The 24,757-nt window shown below is 40.8% G+C and overlaps 1 protein-coding gene across 1 annotated transcript in view; it reads left to right on the forward strand.

Moving 5' to 3' along the window:
* The window catches only part of FLT1 (fms related receptor tyrosine kinase 1), a 185,068-nt gene that overhangs the window by 130,722 nt on the left and 29,589 nt on the right, over nucleotides 1–24,757 (forward strand). Inside the window, exons 16-18 of the mRNA XM_004435289.3 lie at nucleotides 9,712–9,818; nucleotides 14,021–14,153; nucleotides 21,957–22,061. Of these exons, the coding sequence (XP_004435346.1) occupies nucleotides 9,712–9,818; nucleotides 14,021–14,153; nucleotides 21,957–22,061 (345 nt within the window). The remainder of the gene's footprint in view (nucleotides 1–9,711; nucleotides 9,819–14,020; nucleotides 14,154–21,956; nucleotides 22,062–24,757) is intronic.

Consider the following 24,757-nt stretch of genomic DNA (forward strand, 5'->3'; position numbering starts at 1 on the left):
TGGACTGGAGCCAGGACTCTGGCCATCAGTGAGCCTGACTCACCACATAATGCCAAGTGTGGCCTTTGTTCATGATGTTAACGCAGCCTGGAATGTCTTTTGTCCAGGCTCCCTCTCTCTTTCAGCCAAATCCTCCTTACCCTCTGAGGCCAGTCGAAATGTTTTCTACCCTGCAATGTCCTCCAGGATGAACAGCTGAGTCAGATACTCATTCTCTTCTCTGCTCTTCCACACCATGGTTCTTGTATCTTCAGTTAGCACTTATTTTATTCTGCCTTTTATTATTATTTAGGCATTGATATGCTCTCTTCCCTACTGAATTGTAAACTTTTTGAGGCAGGAACTGTGTCTGACATATCTTTGTATCCCATCCCCATGGCCAGCACTTAGCAGAAGACTAATATCTATTTAGTACATTTATGTGCAGGTGCTGTACTAGACTTCTGACATACTTAATCCCATTAACTTCATAAGAATCCAAAGGAGTAAGTAGTATTATCTTCAGTCTACAGATGGGAAGATGGAGACTCAAAGAGGTTAAATTACTTGCCCAAAGTCACACAACGAATATGTGGTGAGGCTAAGACTTGAGTCCATGTCTTTGTAAACTGCAGAAGGTTTCCACCCTGCCTCCATTCTTCTCATTCCTGAAGTGCCTTAGGAACTTGTCTGCAAGGCCTTAGCATAAAATTGAGGTTTTAGACTGTTTCAGTTATCCTGTTATTTGGTTTTCTCTCTACCTGCTTCTAGATTTCCTATTCTGATTCCTTTTCCCACTAATGTTATGCTCTTTTCTGAAAAGTCAGACAACGTTAAGAATACTGCAATCACTGATCATTTCTACAAGTCTCTATCAGCCTATATTATTTTCTCTTGAGGAAAGGGGAGATAATTTTCACTTGAATTGCCCAATCGGCTACCATTGCAGAAATTCTGACCTCTATCATCTCTTGACATCATCATCTCTTAGCCTCCCAAACAGCCTGTGTACTTCTCCTCTCATCCTCCTCCAACCCATTCCCCAATCTAGAGGGATCTTTGTAAACAACTAATCTTATGACATGTTACTTCCCTGCTTCAAATCTCACAGTGGTTCCTGATTGCCCATTATCCTCACCCCGGCACACAAGGTCCTCCACAGGCTCCATCTCCAGCCTCATCTCTTATCCTTCCCCACTCACCCCAGCACTCCAGCCGTACTAAACTAGTTGCGATTCCCTGAACACACTGTGCTCCTCCTAACCTTCTGCCTTTACACGTCGTTTTCCTTTTATATGAACAGCCGTCCTTCCCAACTTGTTCTCCCCCTGGACAATCCTACTCATCCTTTAAAATTCGCTTTTGCTCTCGGGTCACTTTCTCTACACCTGACCTCCTGTCTCACCATCATTTTTCTCTCTGTGCTCCCATAGTACTTGACATGTACCTTTAATTCAGTGCTTACCATTATTATTCATTTTTCTATGCCAGGGTACTCAATAAATGTTTGTTGGATTAATCTACTTAGAAAACTACCATTGAATGTCTGAAAAAAGAAATATATTGATATACTGTTTAGGGCAATGGAGATAAGCCAAATTCAATTAGTTGTTCACTCAACAACTTATTTATTTGCCCAAGACTATGCAGGACATGGAAATGTAAGCCATGATCCCTAACCTCAGCATGCTTTGAAAACCTAGTTGGAAGAAGATTAAGGTGCACATGAAACAATTAGAAAGATCAATAAACATTTTGAGCTCCTTCTTAGGGTGAAGTAAAAACATTAGTTTGTATAAAACAGACTATACAATGCTGCTAATAAGGGCTAAAGGAGTTTATAGAGACAAAAAGGATATACAGAGTGACTTGATCTCTAAAAGAGGCTTTGTACGATGTTGGATTGGCAAGGTGAATGAGGTAGGAAAGGACAGCAAGTTATGAGGCAACTTTGGACCTTATCTACATTGACATCTCCCTTGCAATAACAAAATCTAAATAATTCTAAATATTTCCCATTGGCTAGTCCATTGAGTTTTCTGAAGAATTGGCCCTTCTGACTCATGACCTCTTTTCCCTCATGTAGCATTAATTTTCAGTATCACTTAGAGAGATGGTATAGTTTGCATAGGCTCAGACACCTTATATATATAGTTCCTTCTTTTTACCCATTATTGCTCCCAACTGCCATGCTTTTTGAGTTCTTGTGTCTGCTTTTTATAGTTCTTCTGCCTTCTTCTCACTTGCTCTCTTTTGTGATTTTTTTCTGCTCTCAGAGTGACAGCCGTATCCAACCTCTCTGCTTAAAAATTGTGGTTAGCTGAGAAAACAGATTACCTGATCTGCACTCATCAAATCACACCTGAAATAGTGTACCCATTTATAAGCAAAGCATAAATAAATGGAGCCATATCTTAATAGGGTAATGATAAAATAGTGCAAGGAAATGAGGATGTTTAGTCTAAAAAAGAGACAACTTGGGTGACATGACTGTTTTCTTCAAATATTTAAGGACCTTTCAGGCTGAGGAGACATTTAACTCACTCTTTGACATAGCAGAAAAGATAACTAGAACCAAGGAAGGGAGATGGTGGTAAAGTTTCAAGGAAGTAGGTTTCAGATCCATACAAGGATATAATTTTGAATAAGAAGAATTTTTGAAAGTTGATATTATGTGGATCTTATGAGTTAGATGCAGTATCTTGAAGGGCAGTACTCGGGCTCACTGAATAAAAATTTGATCTTTGGATGCTATTCAGAATATTTGAATGCAGTACCTGCTCAGTAATTTTATCATTGAAATTGGATTCTTGCTCTAGAGTCTAAATCATTTTTCTTCTCACTCCGGTAGCTGTGAAACATTCCCTAGCTTTAGATTTGATTTTCTAATATACGTGTATAGACCCTTCACACTGACCTATCTTGTCCAGTTGAGTTTAGGAAATGAAACCAGGCAAATGAGTTGTGTCTATGGCTATGTTTAACAGATTTAAAGAGGTTCCTGAATTAGCCAGGAAGGAAACTGTCTGCTCTTTTTATTTCCTTTGAAAAAGGATTCTTATACTCACAGATAAAACAATGTGTTATTTTTGTATCTGAAAAGGATGAGTGGACTGGGGAGTCAAAGTAGCTTCTTTAAATAATCACAGGTCTTGTTTGGTTTGGACTGCGTGCACAAGCACATGAGCACACGTGGAGCTCTCAGAGGGGAAGTTCTAATATTAAGAACAACAGCAACAAAACTGTTACTAACCAAAATTATTTCTGAAATTAACATAGCACTCAATAGCCCATGGAACTCAATGGGACTGTTACAATGAAAGTGCGGCACATTTTCATCCAAGGACTTAAGGAAAACTACACTTCATAATGGTTATTGCAAGTAATAACCACATATATAAAAATACATTCTTAGAACAGATTTAGGCCTCATTTCTATTACACAGGAGAAAACAACTTGAAGAATAATTACCATTTTAAACATTTTTTGAGGATGATTGATGGATACAAAAATCATGGAGAGCACAGAAGGACTGCCTCAGGGTCCTGCAGTCTAAATAGTTGAAATGGCATTATAGGTGTGATTGTAAATTTTGTGCCACAATAATTGCACATTAACACATGTCAGGAAAGGACTCATATAGCAGGAAGTATATACTATGTTCATTAATAAAATTCCCAGAGTAAAAAATAGGAAAAGCTCAAAATAAAATTGTCTTGGGTATCCAGCTACTCCTTTTTATCACCTTTGGCCAGCTTTTCAGTTTTCATTTCTCCTTTTTGACCCTCCTCTGATCCCTGACTGTCCTCCACTTTAGCTCTTCTCTTCCTGAATCTTGTCCCCAAATTCACTCCCATGGCTATTCTGGTACTAGGAAGGATGTGATAAACTAATTTACATGAAGATGTTTGGGACTGACGCTACTCTTCTCATGGGTGTTGGCAAATCCGAAGAGTTTCCCAAGGAGAGAAGAGTTCTCAAAACAGAGAGATGAACTGGCTGTTCACTAATTTCACAAAGGAGGGCTTGGGGCCGGGATAGGCATGCCTTTGTACTTCAAATCTAAACAATGACATAAAGCTGGCCTTGATCAAGAATTCAAAAAATGGTGAAGGAATTCAGTTGGGGTGATGTGACATCTTTGAAGATAGTTCTTGGGGTAAAATAATTCAAACACACAAAAGATTCATCTTAGTTCCTTCTGTGGAAACTAGGCTGTCAAAAAACTGCAGGGAATCAAAACAGTGGGTGTTAGGCTTAGTGAACTTGCTGTTAGGCTCTGTGAAGGCCTGGGACTATGTCATTATAATATCTTATGCTTATTGAACACGTGGTACACTGTTTTAAGTACAGAACATGCAATAGCCTACTTAACTTTTCCAACAATTCAATGAGGATTTTTTTCTATTTACAAGTGAGAATCTGAGGCACACAGAAGTTTAGGACTTTGTCCAGGGTTACAAAGCGAGGAAGTGGCAGAGCTGAGAACTGGATCCATGTTTAACCCTACTGCTCTCCTGCCTCTCAACTCTAAGGCAGCAAGCCCAGTGGTCAAGAGGACCCACTCTGAAGTCAGGAGCATCGCTGTTCATGAGCTGCGTAACCTTGGGCAAATTACTTACCTACCTGGTGCTTCAGTTTGCTCATCTGCAAAAAGGATGTTAATAATGGTATACCAACCTTATAAAGGTTGTTGTAAGGATTAACACATTTAAAACAGTATCTGGCATATAACAGAAACTTTAAATATTAGCTAACATTATTGATTGTTAATATGATACACCAAATTCCATTTCAACAAAACTTTTTGTATTATAGTTTTCCGAGCCTTAACCAGTGAGTCACTCAAATGGTGTTCCAAACCACAAAATTCCTCTTTGACCTAAGGATTTAACTTGCTATAATAAAAATATGTTACAGAACTCATGTCATATATTACCAATTTTAAATATCTTTACCAAAAATTACTCTTGAAAATGTACTTCAAATTTAATATGAATACAGTATTTCCACACATCACTGTCCTTAACAGGGGTTCCACTGGTATACATAGATTCCTAAAAAGCTTCATAAATGGTATGAAGGCCAATTTTAATATTCCAGTAAGTCTCAGAGAAATTACATAATAAAGTTAACTGTTACTGGATTTTAGATAGAAGGAGGTAGTACTGCTTTACTGGCTCATGTGGAGAGTCAAGTCTAGGTGTATCTGATTAATTTTATTTTCATCTATATATAAATATTTATTGAGACTTTCTCTGGGGCAGTGCTCGAGATGCAAAGTGAACAAGAAACACACCCCTCTCTTGATGTCCTAATAGTTTAGCGGGCAATAAACCCACACAGTTACCTCAAATTAATGATAGAACCAGAGAATAACATCTGAGCCACCCTGCAGAGTGTCAGGTAAATTTCCCAGGGAAAGTGATGACTCAGTTGTCTGCAGAAAATGATCAGTACTTGGGTTGAAGTCTGATTAGTTTTAGAAAAAAAGATAAACTGTGATACATGCAATATGTTTGGATGAAAAAAAATTATCTTGCACTTGAAGTCCAAAAAGTAATAAGGAAAAAAAAAAAAAAGGAAAAAAGACAAGGGGGGAAAGGAAGCCTTCACACTAGGTTTACACATTTCACCTGTGAGGTAAAGTGCCGTTGTCATCGCCACATTTTAAGGATGAGGAAGCTAGGGCACAGAGTCCTTAGTCTAAGACATAGTTGCTTGTAGGGTCATACAAAGGCTTCCTGCCCTTTCCTGATGAAACTTGTGCTCACTCTCTGAAACCAAGGCAGGCCCAGGGTCCAGGGGCCCTGGTCTTTTCCTTGGGGAGCTTCCCTAATGTCTTGGGAAGCACCACCACCCGGGTATACTGCATGAACTGAGTTGTCTGGCTCTGCTGCCTGTTGATTCAAGCAGTCTGGTGCCATGCAGTGCCACATGTCAGGGTTGGTGTGACGCTGCCACACCACAAAGCCCAGGCCCCGTGCACCCTGCCATCCTCATCGGAAAGGCTCAAGGCAGGACGGCAGAACACTGCACAGCTGCACGGTCTCTAGACAAGGCACACCACCCTTCGGAACTCAGTCCATCCTCTGGGTGGCACCTGTCCTTCCTGTCCCAAGAGGGATGGTATGAAGCCTGGGAGGATAACTGACATGGAATACTCTGTGCAACAGGGGCAGCAATCTGTAATAAAAGGTACAATTACCCTAACTCTTCAAATTGGCCACATTCTTGTCAGGATCCCACATAAAAATAATATTCTATCATGTCCTGATACTGGCCTTTCAGACACATCATATGAGAGTGATGTCTCTGAGACCCAATGCTAACTCCTCATTATTGTCAAATCCCACCCACAATTCTGCTGGCCTCCTTTTCCCTGCCATGTGCAGCTGGGCTATTTCATGCACTGAGCTCATCAGCTGTCACCAGCTAGTTGAAGCTAGGTCTAGTCAGGCCAGTGTGTAGAAGTTTGACCTCTGAGAAAACATCCAAGAGCTGTATAGGACGAGATGCTGCTGACTTAGATCAGTCTACCCAGCATAAGAATATCCTAACAGTTACTTTTCAAATAAAGATAGAGATCAAGCTATCAAATAAGATAGAGCATAGATACTACATTACACCTTGTAAAATTCTTATTTTAGTTTTCAGTAAGCAGTAATAGAATATTAAATAGATCTTTCCCTTCTAATAAATGTTCATCTTGTAGATGTTTTTTAATGAGTTGATTCTTTAAATGTGCACACAAATACATTTGGTCCCACTGAAAGGAATTTTGCCTGAGTAAGGACTGTGGAATGACTTTGGGGGTCAACTTCCTGCCCCATGGAATGCAATGGGAAAGTTCTCACAATGGGAGGGGGCCTCTCCCGGGCATTCTATGCAGGAGGCATCTGCAGAGGTTTTATACAGACAGCGCCATGTCTCAAAATGCTATCAACATCTCCAACAGCCAAACACCACTGTGCCCTTTGCAGGTCCCAACCAGATTCCACAAAACTTATTTGCAGCATAAGCAAAGAAGTGTGTGTGTGAATACAGCAAGGCAGCATTAGACTTCTCACTATGGGGGAAGAAATCCAAACTCATATATACTCGAGCTTACAATAAATCGAAAGGATGTGTACTGAGAGAAAGGTTATCGTTCTTTGAAATTTCTTGTAGGAAGTTGTTCTCAATCAATCTCATGAGGTTTAGGGAAACTTAACCACAAGCTAACAAAGCAGCAAATGAAGCCAAATTCATTCATTCACTTAACCAATATTTTCAGGATGCCTACTAGATGCCAGGTTCTCTTCCAAACACCAGAGAGGTAGCAGTGAACAAGAGAAACACAATCCTACATTCTGCTGCTTCACTCAGAACTTTGAACATACTCATCAGTTCAGATGTGAATACTAGACTGTGAGCTCCAGACCACACCCCTCCACTTACCACTATATGCCAGCACCTATAACAGAGCCTGGGACATAGGTGGTGTTCCATATGTTTATTGGATTAATACATGTGAACAGGAATTTGACTCTGAATCCTTTGAAAGTTTCATGAAATTCTTTGGAGACAAATAAAGCAAAACATAATTTATCCATTAATTCACCCAATCTGATGAGTGGGGATATAAAGATGAAAAAGACGTGGCCTCAGCCCATGAGAAGCTTACATTCTGGTGGGGAAAGAGCAAAGGCCAGAGCATAGAGGTGCAGAGGGCTGGTATAGTTAAGAAACTACAAGTATTTTGATGTGACTGGAGCAAGTGGGAGGACAGCAGGAGATGAAGCTGAAGAGATAGGCAAGGTTGGGCAAAAAGGACCTAAGGATTTGGATTTTTATCCTGACAGTGACTGGGGGCAGGGGCAACGATGGAATTTAGGCAGAGGAGTAATAGGAATAAACTGATGACTTGGCGAGATCACTGTAGCTACAGAGTGGAGGAGCAACTGGAGGGAGCCAAGGCTGGTTAGGCAGCTAATGCAGTAGTCCAGGTGAGAACTGATGAGGCCTTGATTAAGGCAGTGATAGAGGGGTAGGACAGGAGGTGATAATTTCATGAGCCATGGAAGTAGAACGGGCAGGACTTTGTGATGGACTGGATAGAGAGAAAATGTCAGTTTCCCCTCTAGACTAAAAGATACACTGTGGCAGGGACCATGGCCTACAGGAAGTGTATGTACTTGGTGGCTGACTAGATAAGAGAGAAAAAAGAAGAGGTTCCGGTTTCCAGCATGTGTGTTTGCAATTATTCAGGGCAGAGAACCTTCACTGGCTCCAATTGCCTGCAGCATTTAGTTTAAACTCTCCACACAGATGCTCAGCATTCTCTATGGTCTGGTCCTGTCCTCTATCTTGCATTATACTGTCATCAGTGCCGTAGCCTTTCCCAATTCTGGGTCTTTACTCATACTGTTTCCTCTGCCTATAATGCCCTCCCCTGCCTTCATCTCTGTAGGTCAAAATCCATTTCAAATGTTACCTCTTCCAAAAAGCATTAGATTCCCTCAACCTACAAAACTCTTTTTATCCAATTTCTTTGTATTTGCCTTCAGTCTCTTGGTTAGGCTGTGAGTGAGCTCCTAAAGAGTGACAACTTTCACTTCCCACTCATCTTCTTATCTCCTCTAGCCTCCAACTTTGCCTGTAGCAGGACTCAATATATCTTTATTGAATTGAAACAAAGAACCCACAAGATGAAGTACTCATCTATGAAATGGGGATATTATTACCATCGACTTCACAGGGTGGTAGTGAGGGCTTGGCACATAATAAGTGCTCAATAAATGATATCATTCACATCATCATTTCTAAAAAGAGTAAGTTTCACTTGTTCTTGGCCTAACATAATACTAAGCCTCTGTCTCCTTTTAATGAAGTTAAAAGATAAGGGCCTTACTTTAGAATTTCTGAGAAATTCTCCACTGGGATCAATAAGTAGGGAACTACTGTTCTGGCCCACTGGGGCACTCCTTTACAAATCCCAAAGAGTTTTCTCTCTGGAGGCTTCTCTTGAATACTTTGGGTCTTTTCTTTTTGGTCACGGAGGAATAGTGCTCAGCTTTTGATCTCTGTGTTTCTGGGAAATAAAGTGATTGGGAAGAATCCTACCCCAGCAGTTACCTCTTCTCATCTCAGCCCCTGCAGGTTGACTGCTGAAAAGGTCAGAAATAGAGCCCCAGGTGTGGGGAGCGGGATGTGGGTGGTTTGGCCTGGCTGTTCCAAAAGGAGTGAGCAGGCAATTGTGACAGTCCTTGAGTTTTATTTTTATTTTTTAAATCTACTTTGAAGAATTTTGTGAGTCCCAAAGGAGCCCTTTTATGTCATTTTTTCCTTTTTTCTTTAGAATTTCCTCTAAAACCCATTAGGGAGATTTAACATATTCCAGATTTAGCACTTTAATGGGCTTTTGTTCCTGCCTTAATTTTTTCCCATTTTTTAATTTCTCTTCTGACTTTTAATTAGCTATTTCTGGGATTACAAAGTTTGCAAACTTAATAGCAAAATTTCTGGAAAGTCTTTTAATTTATGTGTGAGTTTATTGTGATAATATCATGGACCCTGCCTGACTCAGAAGGTAAGAATAAAGATCTGTCCTGGAGACAAATTCTTGTGCCAGCAGATTGCATTCGCCATGATGAACCATTTAGGGGCAGTGGACCTCTTTCAGAAAACTACAAAGACCCTAAGTTTGAGCATTGTTTTTTAGCACCACCTCAGTGTTTTTATCTCTCCAGGAACCTCGGACAAGTCTAATCTGGAGTTAATCACTCTGACGTGTACGTGTGTGGCTGCAACCCTCTTCTGGCTCCTATTAACTCTCTTTATCCGAAAACTGAAAAGGGTAAGAACATTTCAGATGAAGTTCTATGCTCCATTTTACATAATATTCTAAAATGCCTGTCTCAGGTCTAGAGCGGGTACTAAACAAATGTGAGAGCCCCTTCTTCCCTTTTCCTCTTGTTCCTATCTCTGACCTGGTGAACAGTGAAAATGAATCATTAAAATGTTTCTCAACAACAAAGTGGGGTATTCAAAAGAAAAGCTAGAGCAATGAACAGATTAATATTTCCTAGGCACAGAAGGGATATTTTTGATATAAAAATATGTAATAAAGTCTTTAAATTAAATTCAGCATGGGACCTGTGAAGCCTTCATTTTCTTAACCTCTGCTAAGAAACAAAAAGGAAAAAGCAAAATAAAGACCCACCTCTGACTTATCTCTCATAATATTATGGAAACACAAAGAAGTGCATGCTGTTCCACACTCTCTGAGCCCCATGATACAATTAAGTTCTTTAGAGTGTGAGGTTCAGGTTGAAATTTAGGACATCAGATTTCTATAATTAGGCCCACACCACGACTTGCTTCTCTGAAGTTCAGTGGGGAAAGAGCCAATACTTATTCATTCATTCATTCATTCATGCCTCAAATATCTCCTGTGTGCCTGCTCAATGAGGCACAATGAGAGTGCCAGGCCTTGTGTAAGGCTGTCTGATGACAGTGGAAAGCAAATGCTAGTGTTCTGGCCAGGAGACTGCCTTTAATCAATGACATAGATAAATGTAAAACTGCAACAAGAGTTAGCTGACTAAAAGATGTATAAGGGTGTTGGTCACACAAAGAAGGGAGGGAAAAGTGTTGCAGGCAGAGAGAAGAGCATGTATGAGGCTGGGGCAGGGCAGAGGGAACATCGTGAGAGTAAAAGACGGACAGAGACCAGTGTGGCTGCAGTGGTGGGAACAAAGGTGTGAAGTGAGGCAGAAGAGGACAGGAAAGGCTGCAATGCCTGACAAGGCAGGGCCTTGTAGGCTATGGTAAGGAATTCAGTTTGTATGCTAGAAGCAATAGGAAGCCATGGTGGTGTTGGGGGGGTGGCGTTGTTAAGCAAAGGTAGGCAATTGTAATTGTGAGAAATTTGTGTCTGGAAAGATTATTTTGGCTGCTGTGAGGACAGGGGACCAGAGGGGACAAGAGTGAATAGAGAGGACCCTAATGAAGACTTCATAGTAGTCCAAGTAAGAAATGATGGTAGCTTAGTCTAAATGATTAGAGTCAAGAGATATTTAGGAGGTAAAATCAACAGGACTTGAAAAGTGCCAAGGAGGACTCCTCAATTTCTAGAGCTTTATTGGCCCTTATTAATGTGCCAGGTCTTGTGGGAAACTCTTTATGTAATATCTCGGTTAATCCTTCCAAAAGTGCCAAGAGGTGAATATATTATTATTATTCCCATTTTATAGAGAGGCAAACTGAGGCTCAGAGAGATTAAGTAACTTGTCCAAAGTCACAAAGCTAGAGTTGGAGCTGAGTTTTGAATCCAGGTTGTTTGACCTTAGACTTGTTATTCAAAACCAATTATAGTTTTGGTATGAGAGGCAAGGCTAGTAGCCATCCTCTATGGTGAATATGTAATATCAGGCTTTTGCTATAAGGAGTGACTGGTTTTGAGACACAACAATTAAGGCCACTGCTTTAGAAGGAAACAGAAGTCAAACAATAGCATTTTGAAAGGGGAGATACATCATATAGGGAAATAGATCTAACAATAGCAAAACTTGCCAAATCGTAAGGGAGGTACAAAGGCTATAGGAGTTCAAAGGAGGAGAGGGGGAGAAAAAACTTCAGAGAAAGCAAAGTTTAAAGACAGACTTTGAAGGTTGTGGCTGGAAGGAAAGAAGCAGAAAAACATAGCCCACCCTACTTCTTCTAACTCCCCAGATTAGGGAATGAGTCTGGTTAATTTGCATATAGGAACATAGTGGAAATAAAACTGGAAAAGTAAATTGGGACTAAAATGGAGAGGTCCCTTGTATTTCTAAAAATCTATGAAATTTTGATGTCAATAAGAAACGATGAGAGTAAGAGATTATTATGTCAATAATAGAATGCCTATAATTTAAAAAGTGGTTGTGGGAGGAAAAGAGGAACAAGGCATCAAAAAATATTTCCATGTGGTTTCTCTAACCACAATGTAAATTCCTCATTGATAAATACTGTATTTTATCTTTTTATGCCCCCCTGCATAGCCCAGTGTGATAATTATAGCTAACATTTATTGATGTTTACTATATACCAGGCCCTGATCTAATAGCTTTACATGGATTATTCATTTAATATTCACAACAACCCTATGAGATAAGTACCATTATTATCATTATTTTATGGATAAGGAAACTAGGCTTAGAAAGGTTAAGCAATTTGCCCAAAGTTATGTGCTGCTCAGAAGTTGAGCTGTGATTCAAATCCAGGCAGTCAGCCTCAATGCCTAGGCTCTGAAGCGCTTAGCTGTGCAACTTCCATGCCAAGCACCTAGTAGCTGCTCAGTATTAATGTCAATTGAAAGAATACATATTTGTCAACTAAGATTCTACTATCATATTCTCCTCAAAGCCCTTAAGGTTTGTTTAGTGTTTCCTCTCATCTGCCTTATCGAGATAAATGATGAAATTGTGTAGTTGTCACATGGGGAGATTGTCTTCCGTTGCCTGCTCCCTTGCCTCTATTAACACCTCTGCCAACCTCCCCTCACATCCGACAGAACCTAACATGTCCCTTGCTAGGCTTCAGCTCTCCTATGCTCTTTGAGGACTGCAGATTTTTTCTCATGGACCTAGCTATACTGGACATTGAAAAGTTAAAATCTACTCCAGCAGCTTCTCTAATGAACACCCAGCACCCTGATACGGGAATTTATCCTCCTCTACCGTCTTATAGACGTGCACGAGTGTCTGACAGGCCAGGCCCTTACAGTCTAACACCAGTGGCAAATGCAGTTCATGACAAACATGCTCCATATCTGTTTTCTACTCTTTGTGGAGGCCAGGCAAATCTTTCTGCTTTGAGCTCTTTGTCACATACTTTAGTGATAATTTTTGTGAGAAGGAGACTGATTGCGAGTGATGAATGAGGTGAGCTGTGAAAGCCCAGAACAGGGTGAGTAAGGGCTGAAGAATGTGGGTGGGTGTGAAATGGTGTGTATGGAAAGGTTGTCTTCTCCACTGAACTCTGATTCTGTTTAGGGAAAGGCACTGAAAGGAAGGGCCCCAAAACTCATTTAAATGAAGTTTACATAACTTCTAGGCAAGAGTTATCAAAACCTACCTTATATGGGCAAGCATACTTCCTTTCTGTTCTCTCACAGAAATGCAGTCATCACATCTACAATTAATTAACAAGAAATACACCTCTTGATGTAAATCTAAGACACTAAACATAAATCCAGTTATCTATGGTCTGAAATAAAGGGTATTTTCTGGGCTTGATGTGCATTACCACAATAAGACACTTGAAGGCAGATGCCACCTTACTTATTTGATATCCTACCAATGGTCCAACGAACTCGGAGTGCGGCTGTAAGTCTTATAACCTATTTACTCCTCAGCCTTTGAAATAATCAACTTCTATCTCTTAGTGAAGGCAAATCTTATTCTAATCTCACTAATGGATCCTACAGTCTTTTCAGGTAGCTGCAGTAACTAAGAGGCCAGGTCTTTTGAGTATATTTAAACACTTCACATGAACTGTGCCTCTCAACTGTCCCAGGGATCCTGGGTTTATTTTGCCACCTCTGGCCTTTCTTGCTAATGTGGAAAAGCCACAGTCATAGACCCCACTGCTGGCCCATCTGTAATGTGTATTCCTGCGTGGACAGAATGGCCACAGGAAGTTATTTTTAGTCAGTGTTTGGAATGGTTTTATAAAAATGCTATACATTTTTTAGAGAAGTACTATCATGATAGTTGTTTAAGAACAAGCAGTAAGGTCACTGGAGAATCTGAGTGCATTTTATCTGAGATAGGATGGTGGAGCTAATAGTACAAAAATGTAGTGTGGGAATAGTAAGGGGTTGTTTAATGGAAATTGCACGCTCAAGTGTGATGTGCATATGTGTATATGGAGGGGTACTTTCTGTACCCAACTACACTGTTTTAACCAAATGAACCAAAATAGCAGCAGATGTTGCCAAATATTGTTTTAAATTGGATATCTGGGGTTTTTTAAGTTGTTTCCTTTTGGTGACTTTGAGATCTCTTTATTTCTCAGTCTTCTTCTGAAATAAAGACTAACTACCTATCAATTATAATGGACCCAGATGAAGTTCCCCTGGATGAGCAGTGTGAGCGGCTCCCTTATGATGCCAGCAAGTGGGAGTTTGCCCGGGAGAGACTTAAACTGGGTAATGTATTTGTTTAACAGATTCCTAAACCCATACTGAACACTTACTACATGCAAAATGCTGTGCTTTGAGGGATGCAAAAGTAAACTAGACTGGGAACTCTACTCTCCAGCTGCTCACAAACTAGCAAGGGAGATGGACACAGAGGTAAATAATTCTAATTAATAGAATGCTGAGACCACAGTACAAGGGGACAAAGGTGCACCTATTCATTCTTTCAGCAGTTACCAAGCACCTTCCTGAGCAGCAGACATCTGTCTGAGCTCTGGGGATACAAGGGTATTTGAGTCTCTTCCCTCAAAGGGTGAAGGAGATAGTCACAAAAGTAGGTAAGCAAAGGATGGGGGGAGGATTAGCTTTATCAGGAGGCTTACAAGTACAGGCACTCTTAAATAATGAAATTTTTGAGGAGTTAGAAATTTATAACCTAGAACACAATTCAGGATGGCAAGGAATAGTAAAATCAAACATTTGGTGAAAGAGTTGGTGCTCTTCAAAGCTGTGGATCTAAAAACCCCTTTGCCCAAATCCACAAGTCACATACTTTGAATTTCCCTGGGTGTTTGGAATGTCCAGACAGAGAAGAAAGTCCTAAGGGGTCACTGAAGTTTTATTTTTGAAGAGCAAGGACTATTGTTTTCCAGGTAACATAGATGTCGTAAACACCAGGCGATTGTGCTTTCCCTTAGCTTACGTGCACCAGTTCCTCTGCTCAGACATCACAATGCAAATCAATCTCCAGCCCATAGTGCTACAAAACAATAGAAGCCTCAATTACTCTTGCCCAGAATATTTGGATTGTGGCTTCTGAAAGTTTTCCACTCACTCCCATGTGTATGCCAGAATCATTAGTAGTTGGAACTAGGAAAAGAGATCACAGATCCAGTGTTCCTGGAGCTTGTCACTCTCAGAGTAAAGTGTCTGTTGTTCCAAATTCAACTGCATTGCCTCCCCTTTCCGCACACACAGACTACATTGGTGTGGGGGTGTGAGGGGAGAAATGGCTTTTCTTCTTGTTCTCTTGGGCCTTGAAATGATTCCACTGACATTTCTTAAGAATACTTGGCCCCAAGAGTATGTTCTGTTTGGCTTGGGGAAGAAAACTGGAAATCAGCAAAAAGCTGGAAAGACAGGCGAAAGCCAGCCATGGCTGCTGACAGAAAAAAAAAAAATCAACTAAATTTAGAGTAGTTAAGGGCAGGTGGCACACGAGATGAGTTCCTTCTGCTAGTCTAAATTATATGGCAGCTAGCCCAGTCCCTCAGTGACCTTGGCAGGGAACATGGGATAATTTTCCCACAACCATAAGCCCTTCTCAGGCCACGATGCTCTCCATAGTTACTAGTCACAATCAAACATGCTTCTTCCAGTGTAGGAGACATGAGCTTTCTGTCCCATTTCTTCATTCCTTGGTCTAGTATCATTGTGATCCATATCACATTAAGGGAGATGGCTAATCCTTTCACCAGAATTCCCCTAGGGGCCTGTGGGTGTAGATAATCTCATTTCAGGAGATTCTCCTTGTTGAAAATCTTTCTTATGGTTCTTATTTTTCCTGGAGTTGCCAGATGCTACGATTTGACTAATGTACATGTGAGTGTCTTTGATGGGTAAAAGAAAGTGTGTCAAGTCAGCTAACTCTGTCTTTCAGTGCAGAGTGTGGCTGCAAGGGCTAGAGGAATGCTCCTCCTACTAACATGGGAGCAAAGAGGCCCAAGATTTGTTTTTTAAGCCAAATAAATGACAGAAAGTAATCTGAAGTAATGTCTGGCAAGTGAAAGTAACCAAGATTATGTCTGGATGCATGGAGAGAAAAAGCTGGTTTGATGGGCAGAGTTAACAATGGGGTTATAAATGTAAAGAAATACACAGACAAAGCTGCATCTGATTTCAGCTGTATGTACTCTATTGGTACTCTCAGCAGCCCTGGTGAGAGAAGTGAGAATGTATTAGTACCTGACTGACACAGTTGGAGCTTGGGTCAAAGGTGTTGCTACCATTGAAATTCCTGAAATCTAGGAACTAAAGAAACCTGTTTTGTTAGTGATTCCTCACTAAACCTAGGAGAGAATTCAGCTCCTATAAATTGATCACAGAAGTTAGGATAATGTCTGACATTGCATCTTTCTATTGGAAAATAAAGTCAGAATTACCTAATAGGGGAAACAACACAGGGAGCCTGGAATTTGGCAAGTGGATGGTGCCTGGGCTGGTGCTGCCTCTTGTAAGACCAGCCCTGGATGCCAGAGAAGGGCTCAGCCCTATGCTGCTGTGTACTCTCCCCAGAGTGTCCCAGGGACCCTGGCCAGTCAAGGACATTCTTGGAGGAGATTCCCATATCCTTTCACTGTATGACAATGACCTAGCGCTTTTCCAAGCTAGTTAGTGGCATTTAGGTAACACCAAAGAGGATTTGAAAGGAAAAGAAAGATCAGGCAAGGTCAAGTCCAGTGTGACTGGGCTCTCCTGAACCTGGAACCATAGGTCTGCAGAAGGATTCCAATGCACTAGATGATTAAAGAGTCTGTAATAGCTTCATGCTGTTCTATGAGGCAGCAGTCAACTTCCAAAAGAATAAATGAAAAGACTGAGGAAAGCCAACTGAGCACAAGCTTATCCTCACCAACAGGAGCAAAGTCCCCACACACTTGTTAAAATAAAGTGTGTTGTGTCAGCTAAGAAGGGAATGTATAGGGGCTGAACCTGTGGAAAAGAAAAGGATTCTGCCTGCCCCAAACAAGCAAGAGTCTTCAGACTATGTGGAGAGATGTCCCAAGACAGCGATTACTGTACTATTTCACAGGCTCAGGACACTTTTCATATTAGATAGCAGAAGGCACTGCAGAAGAGAAACATTATGCTTTTTTTGTGTGAGGAAGATTAGCCCTGAGTTAACATCTGTTGCTAATCCTCTTTCTGCTGAGGAAGACTGACCCTGGGCCAACATCCCTGCCCATCTTCCTCTACTTTATATGGGACACCACCACAGCACGGTTTGACAAACGGTGTGTCGGTCCGCACCCAGGATCCAAACCTGTGAACCCCGGGCCGCCAAAGTGGAGCACGTACACTTAACCACTACGCCACTGGGTCAACCCCCAAGAAAGATTATTCTTTTACTCTAAAAAAGTAAGGAATAAGCCTCCAACCAAAACGTACCAATTATTACAAATCTAGAGAAGGTATCTTCCAGTGCTCTTTCCATACATGCTTTCAACATCCAGCACCTTCAGGGTCCACCCAAGGCTCTTTTATTTAAACTAAGAGTCCCCGTTCTGGTCTATTTCTTGGACAATTTCATCTAAAGAAGGAAGCAGAGACTATATCCCTGCACATGGTGCGTGCTGTGGGAGGAATGATCTTTATCAGTCACTACAGGTGCCTGTTTGACCTGAGGAAAAGAATGTAATTTCACCAGTGTTCCCCTTCTAATGCAGAGTGCATCCCTATGAGATAGATGCAAAGAGGCTCTTATAATTATGTTGGTAAGTGAACTCTGCCCATGGCCTAAGTGGATGCCTGGAGTGGCTGGACTGGAAGATACTAAGCAGAGGCAGGATGAAGACATCTTTGTTACTGAGTAGTTGTGCTTAAAAGTATAAAGGTTATAATATGATGAGGAAATAGAAAAGCTTCATTACAAACTTTACAAGAATCTTAGGAAAAAAACCTATGTCCTTTGGGGAAAGGAACTGGAGTATGAGGAAGGAAAGAAGGTAGGTTGGTTAACTAACTGAAGGCACATTATCAGGACAGTCTGAGAAAGAGAACTTGGTTGGGAGAGGAGGTGTTGTGTTAAATCAACACTCTAACTACCAGGATTTACTTTTAACCAGAGGCATTTTATTAGCTTTTTTTCCCTCCCAGAAGAACCAAAAGAGTGACTTCTTTGGCTCACTCTTCCTTTTGCCATATCACACTTGAGGTATACTGTTTCTCTAGGTTCTATTTAGCTACCCGTTTTCTGATGGTACAAAAGGAAGTCCCCCGATATAAAAGGTAGCTGAGGTCTTCCAGAGGGTGCCCTCCTCACAGAGCATCACTCTCAAGGTCCCCACCTCATGGGCCCCTCTAGTTACCCATGACTGTATGAGATTTGCTTTGAGCATCTCACAAATTCCCAAATACTACTCTTCATTCTGCACCAATATACAGGGACCTTCTATGCAACAGAAACTGGGCTAGGTCTGGGAAGATTCAGACTTGTCATTGCCCCTCTGAGTCAAGCTGTCTCATGCAAGGGCCTTTTGGTGTTCTTAGACCAATTTCAATATGGGGGGGGGTGCTTTCCCCCCACACCAACAGACAATTCTTGGACACCAGCAGGGTGTCCAAAAATTCAACTCAATTCTGATATTATCTACCCAAAGATAGTATCAGATTCCACAGGTTAAGGGTTCAGTCCCACAAGACTGCCCATTTAAACCATGGGCCCATTTAGAGCCAGTTCAAACAGACCCCATCTCTTATCAACAAAGTGATTAAGGATTGTCTTTCAGAAAAACTGCAAAGTCACGTAGCCAGGGCATGTGCAAAAGAAGAAATCATGACCTGAAATGACCTTGGAACCAAAGATCCTCCTTCCATGGAGCCCAAGGACCAGGACACGACCAGAACTTGAAAGCCAGACTCTTATCAGAAGCAAGAGGTCCCTCATTCAGGAAGATCTGGTGTTAAAATTCCTTCCCTACCTCATGCAAAAATATTTAGAACCCCATCATAAATGTTTTGAACCCCATCATAAATGTTTAGAACCTCAACATAAATGTTTAAAACCTTACCATAAATACCTGAAGCCCACCAATCAAAACCTGTCCCACCAGTGTTTCTGCATGCCAACCTGTTCCCCCAACCTCAAATTTTGTCCCAAATCCTGATTCGGGGAGACAGATCTGAGGGCACATGCTCCCTGTCTCCCTGGAGATCAATCTCGCAGAATAAAAGCTGATTTCTCCCCTCAAAGGCTGGTGCCATAATTAATTGGCTTGTTTATGCACATCAGGCAGAGAACCCCAATTTTGTGCAGTAATACCCTGTCCCTCTCAACTTCAGACACCAATTGCAAGCCCAGGTTGTTACCTGTGCTTCTGACCAACTGGCTACAGATTGGAGGTTCCAATAACCCCTCCTTTGACTTCAGATGACAGTCACAAGTCTGAACACGTTGTTACCTGTACTTCTGACCAACTGGCTATAAATCAGAGGTTCCCATGACCCCCTCCTTCCTTGGGTTTGACTAACTTGCTAGAGCGACTCGGAGAACTCAGAGAAACATTTTACTTACTAGATCACCAGTTTATTATAAAAGGATATAACTCAGGAACAGCCAGATGGAAGAAAGGCATAGGGCAAGGAATGGGGAAAGGGCACAGAGCTTCCGTGCCCCTGGGGCGTCCCATTCTTCCCAAGTCTGCACATGTTCACCAGCCCGGAAACTCTGAACCCTGTCCTTTTGGATTTTTAGGGAGGCTTTATTTTTTTTTTTTTTTTTTTTGAGTATTAATTATTCTTGTTTATTGCAGTAACATTGGTTTATAACATTGTAAAAATTTCAGGTGTACATCATTGTACTTCTATTTCTGCATAGATTACATCATGTTCACCACCAAAATACTAATTACAACCCATCACCACACACATGTACCCAATTATCCCTTTCACCCTCCTCCCTCCCCCCTTCCCCTCTGGTAACCACCAATCCAATCTCTGTCCCTATGTGTTTGTTTATTGTTGTTATTATCTACTACTTAATGAAGGAAATCATACGGTATTTGACCTTCTCCCTCTGACTTATTTCACTTTGCATCATGCCCTCAATGTCCATCCATGTTGTCACAAATGGCTGGATTTCGTCGTTTCTTATGGCTGAGTAGTATTCCATTGTGTATATATACCACAGCTTTTTATCCATTCGTCCCTTGATGGGCACTTAGGTTGCTTCCAAGTCTTGGCTATCGTGAATAAGGCTGCAATGAACACAGGGGTGCATGTACCTTTGCAAATTGGTGTTTTCAAGTTCTTTGGATAAATACCCAACAGTGGAATAGCTGGATCATATGGTAGTTCTATCGTTGATTTTTTGAGGAATCTCCATACTGTTTTCCATAGTGGCTGCACCAGTTTGCACTCCCACCAGCAGTGTATGAGAGTTCCCTTCTCTCCACAACCTCTCCAACACATGTTGTTTCCTGTCTTGTTAATTATAGCCATTCTGACAGGCGTGAGGTGATATCTCATTGTAGTTTTGATTTGCATTTCCCTAATAGTTAGTGATTTTGAACATCTTTTCATGTGTCTGTTGGCCATCTGTATATCTTCTTTGGAGAAATGTCTGTTCAGGTCTTTTGCCCATTTTTTAATTGGGTTGGTAGTTTTCTTGTTGTTGAGATGCATGAGTTCTTTATATATTTTGGAGATTAAGCCCTTATCAGATGTATGGTTTGCAAATATCTTCTCCCAATTGTTAGGTTGTCTTTTCGTTTTGTTGATGGTTTCCTTTGCTGTGCAGAAGCTTTTTAGTTTGATGTAGTCCCATTTGTTTATTTTTTCTATTGTTTCTCTTGCCCGGTCAGATGTGGTGTTTGAAAAGATGTTGCTAAGACTGATGTCGAAGAGCGTACTGCCTATGTTTTCTTCTAGAACTTTCACAGTTTCAGGTCTTACATTCAAGTCTTTAATCCATTTGGAGTTAATTTTTGTGTATGGTGTAAGGTAAGAGTCTACTTTCATTTTTTTGCATATGGCTATCCAGTTTTTAGGGAGGCTTTATTACATATTCATGACAGATTAAATCATTGGCCATTGGCAACTGATTCAACGTCTAGCCCCTCTCCTATCCCCGGAAGTCAGGAGTGGGACAAAAAGTCCCAGCTCTCTAATCACATGGTTGGTCTCCTGGCAACCAGCCCCCATCCTGAGGTGGGGGCCTAAAAGTCACCTCATTAACATAACAAAAATAGCTTTATGGTTTTCATCACTTAGGAAATTCCAAGGGTTTTAGGAGCCCTACTGCCAGACACAGGATGAAGACCGAATATGTATTTCTTATTTTAAATCACAATATCACAAAGGGTGAGGAAAGAAACAAGTTAACAATCATTATAGCATAACATAATGGGTACCATGAAAGAAACTTTGCTTTGTTATTGCATTTGGCAACCACCTCTCTGTGGTTGAAACAAATTACTCCCAGTGGTTGATGGGCTCATGTGCTGAACCATGAAGATTTGTAATCACCATGTAAAGACATGTTAGAAATACTAGGAATATTTTGTCTGGCAAGGAAGTCTGAGAAATGACTTAGTGATTATTTTTTAGCTATAAAGCATTATTACAACCAATAGCAGTAACCGCCATTCTCTACCTCTCCCTTTCTGCTGAAAACAGATCAGAAAAAATGACCTTAAGTGGCAAGAAAAGTGGCTTAGGTTAAACACAGGGAAATCTTCTTAGTAATAATGTTAATAAACAATGGAAGAGATAACCCAGGATTTGGTAGCCTATCCCTCCAGGAGGAGTTTGTGAAGAGGAAACTAGCCATCTACCTGCACCAAATGCCTTTGAGGGGTTAAGTCTAGCTGTGAAGGATGAGGGAGCCTCAGAAGCACAGTTAAGAGTTGGAAAAAAGATACTCCAGAAATGTGTCCCTTACTTTGACTCTTTTGGGGTGAGTTCATTGGAGATTCCATTCAAAGTTACATGCCTCACATACACACATAGGAAAAAAGGCACTTCCTTCCTGAAAAAGACGTAAACTCACCCTGTTGGCTTGGCAAACAAATCAATGTGTTCTTTTCATTGTAGGCAAATCACTTGGAAGAGGGGCCTTTGGAAAAGTGGTTCAAGCATCTGCATTTGGCATTAAGAAATCACCCACATGCCGGACTGTGGCTGTAAAAATGCTGAAAGGTATGGGTGCTGTAGTTTGGCTTTCAACTGACCCATTACATTCCCTACACGTTGGTACAAGTTGGCTATGGCCTAGGAACAGACACAAGCTATTTCTGCTCTAGCCACATAACTTTCTTCTACTGCTGGAAGCCCCTTTATTTCAGGAGTTTTAGATTAGGCTAACAAGAGCTCAGAATAAATCTTGTAAATGAAACAATCCAGCACTGTCCATGGGAAAACAATTGCTATCACCTCAAAGATCTTTCTCCTATCACATTTCAGACTCTAGACTACCAGGGACTTAAGCCCACTGTATCCATGGGTACAAAATTTTGGAACAATCCGTTATGACATTTCAAGGAAATTTAGCTGTACATCATAAATCCCAAAGGCTTAGCTGAGGTTTGACCTAACTATAAAGTGAAACTATGAAGCTAGAACAGTTGAGTTAATCAGAACTCTAAACTATTTTATACTGGCACGTCCCAACCATAAAACATTTCCTCTTTAGAAATGAAAAAAATAATAATAAAATCAAATTATCCTTCTTGTGTTGAAAGATGCTACCACTCTGTGAAGCTCTGGGAGGTAGAGCCAATCACACAGTGATTTATCACCACTACCACCACAAGACAGATTGAAAAGGAAAATCAGCGAAAATCGTGTAAACCAAACATCTCAAAGACTCATAGGTCCTTTAAAGTTTAGAAAATACTTCATTTCCTCATTTGTGACTTAATTTTCATGTTACCTCAATGCATTTTAAGATTCCAAAACCAAAAAGAAACAGGACTGAAACCCAAAGGGCAGTTTTCAGCTTTCCAAAGTCTCCAAGATATTGCCAGGGGATTTTAAGGCATAGGAAGCTATGCACCCAACTAAGCAGGTACCTAGCAAAGGCTCCAAGAGAAAGGGCCATTTGCTTAGAGAGACTTCATAGCTCTTCATTTTCTTCCAGCACTGACACCATCATTGCAAAAGTCCCATGTAATGATATTTTCCACCTCAAAAGACTATCCTTGTCAAGCAAAGGCTCTGATAAAACTCTACAAAGAACCTGACAGTTTTACTCTAAAAGTAACCAGGAAAGAAATTTTGCATCTACAAGTCAGGACTTTTGTTCAAGGTGGACTAAACAGACGATGGCAGGCATTTCCGTGAGAATACCTGCATTCCAGCACCCCACCCCGTACCCCCATCCCAGTGAAGAGAAGAGGCATCAACATGTCATCTATGTAAAAAAGCACCAGACTAGGTCTTTAATATATTAGTGTGAACCATATGAAGTTGCCCTTTTTGTTATTTTTCTCTATATAGCCTTGTGAGGTAGATATTATTATCCCAGTTTGCAGATGAAGAAACACCACCCAAAAAGGTTAAATAGCCTCTGCAAGGGCACACGGCTCACCTGTGCAAAAGCAAGGGTCTGAGTGCAAGTCTTCTAGCTTTGAGCACAGTGCTTTCTCCCACACCACAGTGATATAGAAGAGACACTGCAGAGACCCTGCCTCCTGGAAATGGCCAATTGCTCCAAAATCCTCAAAATGATCCTGGCCTGTGTTCTGGAGGCAATCTAGTATACAACCTTGAGATAAATCGAAACTAAATCTGAAAACATCTGCCTCCTCAGCTGGTCCCATTTCCCTGCTTACTACCACACACTGCCTCTAGGAGAGCTAAGTCTGCTGTCCATCATTGGGAGGGTCCCAAGATAACACCTGTGGCCCTGCATATAAATGGAACAATCTAAGCAAAAGAGCCTGGTTTTTCCTCTGTGCTAGAGGGGCATAAATGCACAGAGGGATTGATGAGTTTCATGGGGGAAATTCTGACTTGAGATTTTTTAAAGGCCCAGAGAATCTATTCTATGTAATACAGAAATACTGTGTGTAATATCTTAATAAATGCGTATCTTTTTTTTTAAGCCATCAGCTTTGATTGAAAAAGATTGCCAAATCACCCACTAAAAAACCGTTTTCATTCAGCTTTCTTGTTTAAATTGGTTGGTCATCTGTTTCTAGGAGAAATTGAAAAGGCAGAATGTCAAACAAAGGTCATGAGTCAGAAGCTCCTTCAAAGTGCCCTTGAGCAAAACCTTTAAACTTTTTGGGCCTTTTGCCCACATCTGAGATGAGAAGAGTAACCATGTTGTTCATTTATCTAACAGATATTTGTTGAGCATCTACTGTGAGCCAATCCCAGCCCCACTGGGAGGCTTCCAGAGTTTATCTGGTTGTTATTAAAAAATGATTTGTGCTTATGAAATACCATGTTGGTATGTACCACAATGTTAAATGTACATCTTTTGACCCACTTCCAGGACTGTCCTATGGAAATACTTGCACATATGTACAAAGATTACACACAGGCAGTCTATTACAGTATTAATTGTAATGGCAAAAAAAATTGTAGACAGGCTAAATGTCAGGAATGCCATTAATCAATTAAAAAGAATGGAAAAAGTCTCTGACATATTAAAAAGAGGGGGGAAGCAAATTTTAAAAAATACATACATATGATCCCATTCATGTAAACCAAAAGCAGACTTTTGATTGGGTATATATATTCATAAATGCAAAGAAAAAGGTCTGAAACTCCAAACGATTAACAGTGCTTGCTTCTAGGAAGGTAAGTGGGTTGGAGTGGCTTTCACTTTTTACTTTATATACATCATATTGTTGGAATATTTTACAGCAAGATTATATGACTTTTTT

Source organism: Ceratotherium simum, chromosome 10 (assembly GCF_057802395.1).
Source record: "Ceratotherium simum simum isolate JZ-2026a chromosome 10, ASM5780239v1, whole genome shotgun sequence".
Taxonomy (NCBI): Eukaryota; Metazoa; Chordata; class Mammalia; order Perissodactyla; family Rhinocerotidae; genus Ceratotherium; species Ceratotherium simum.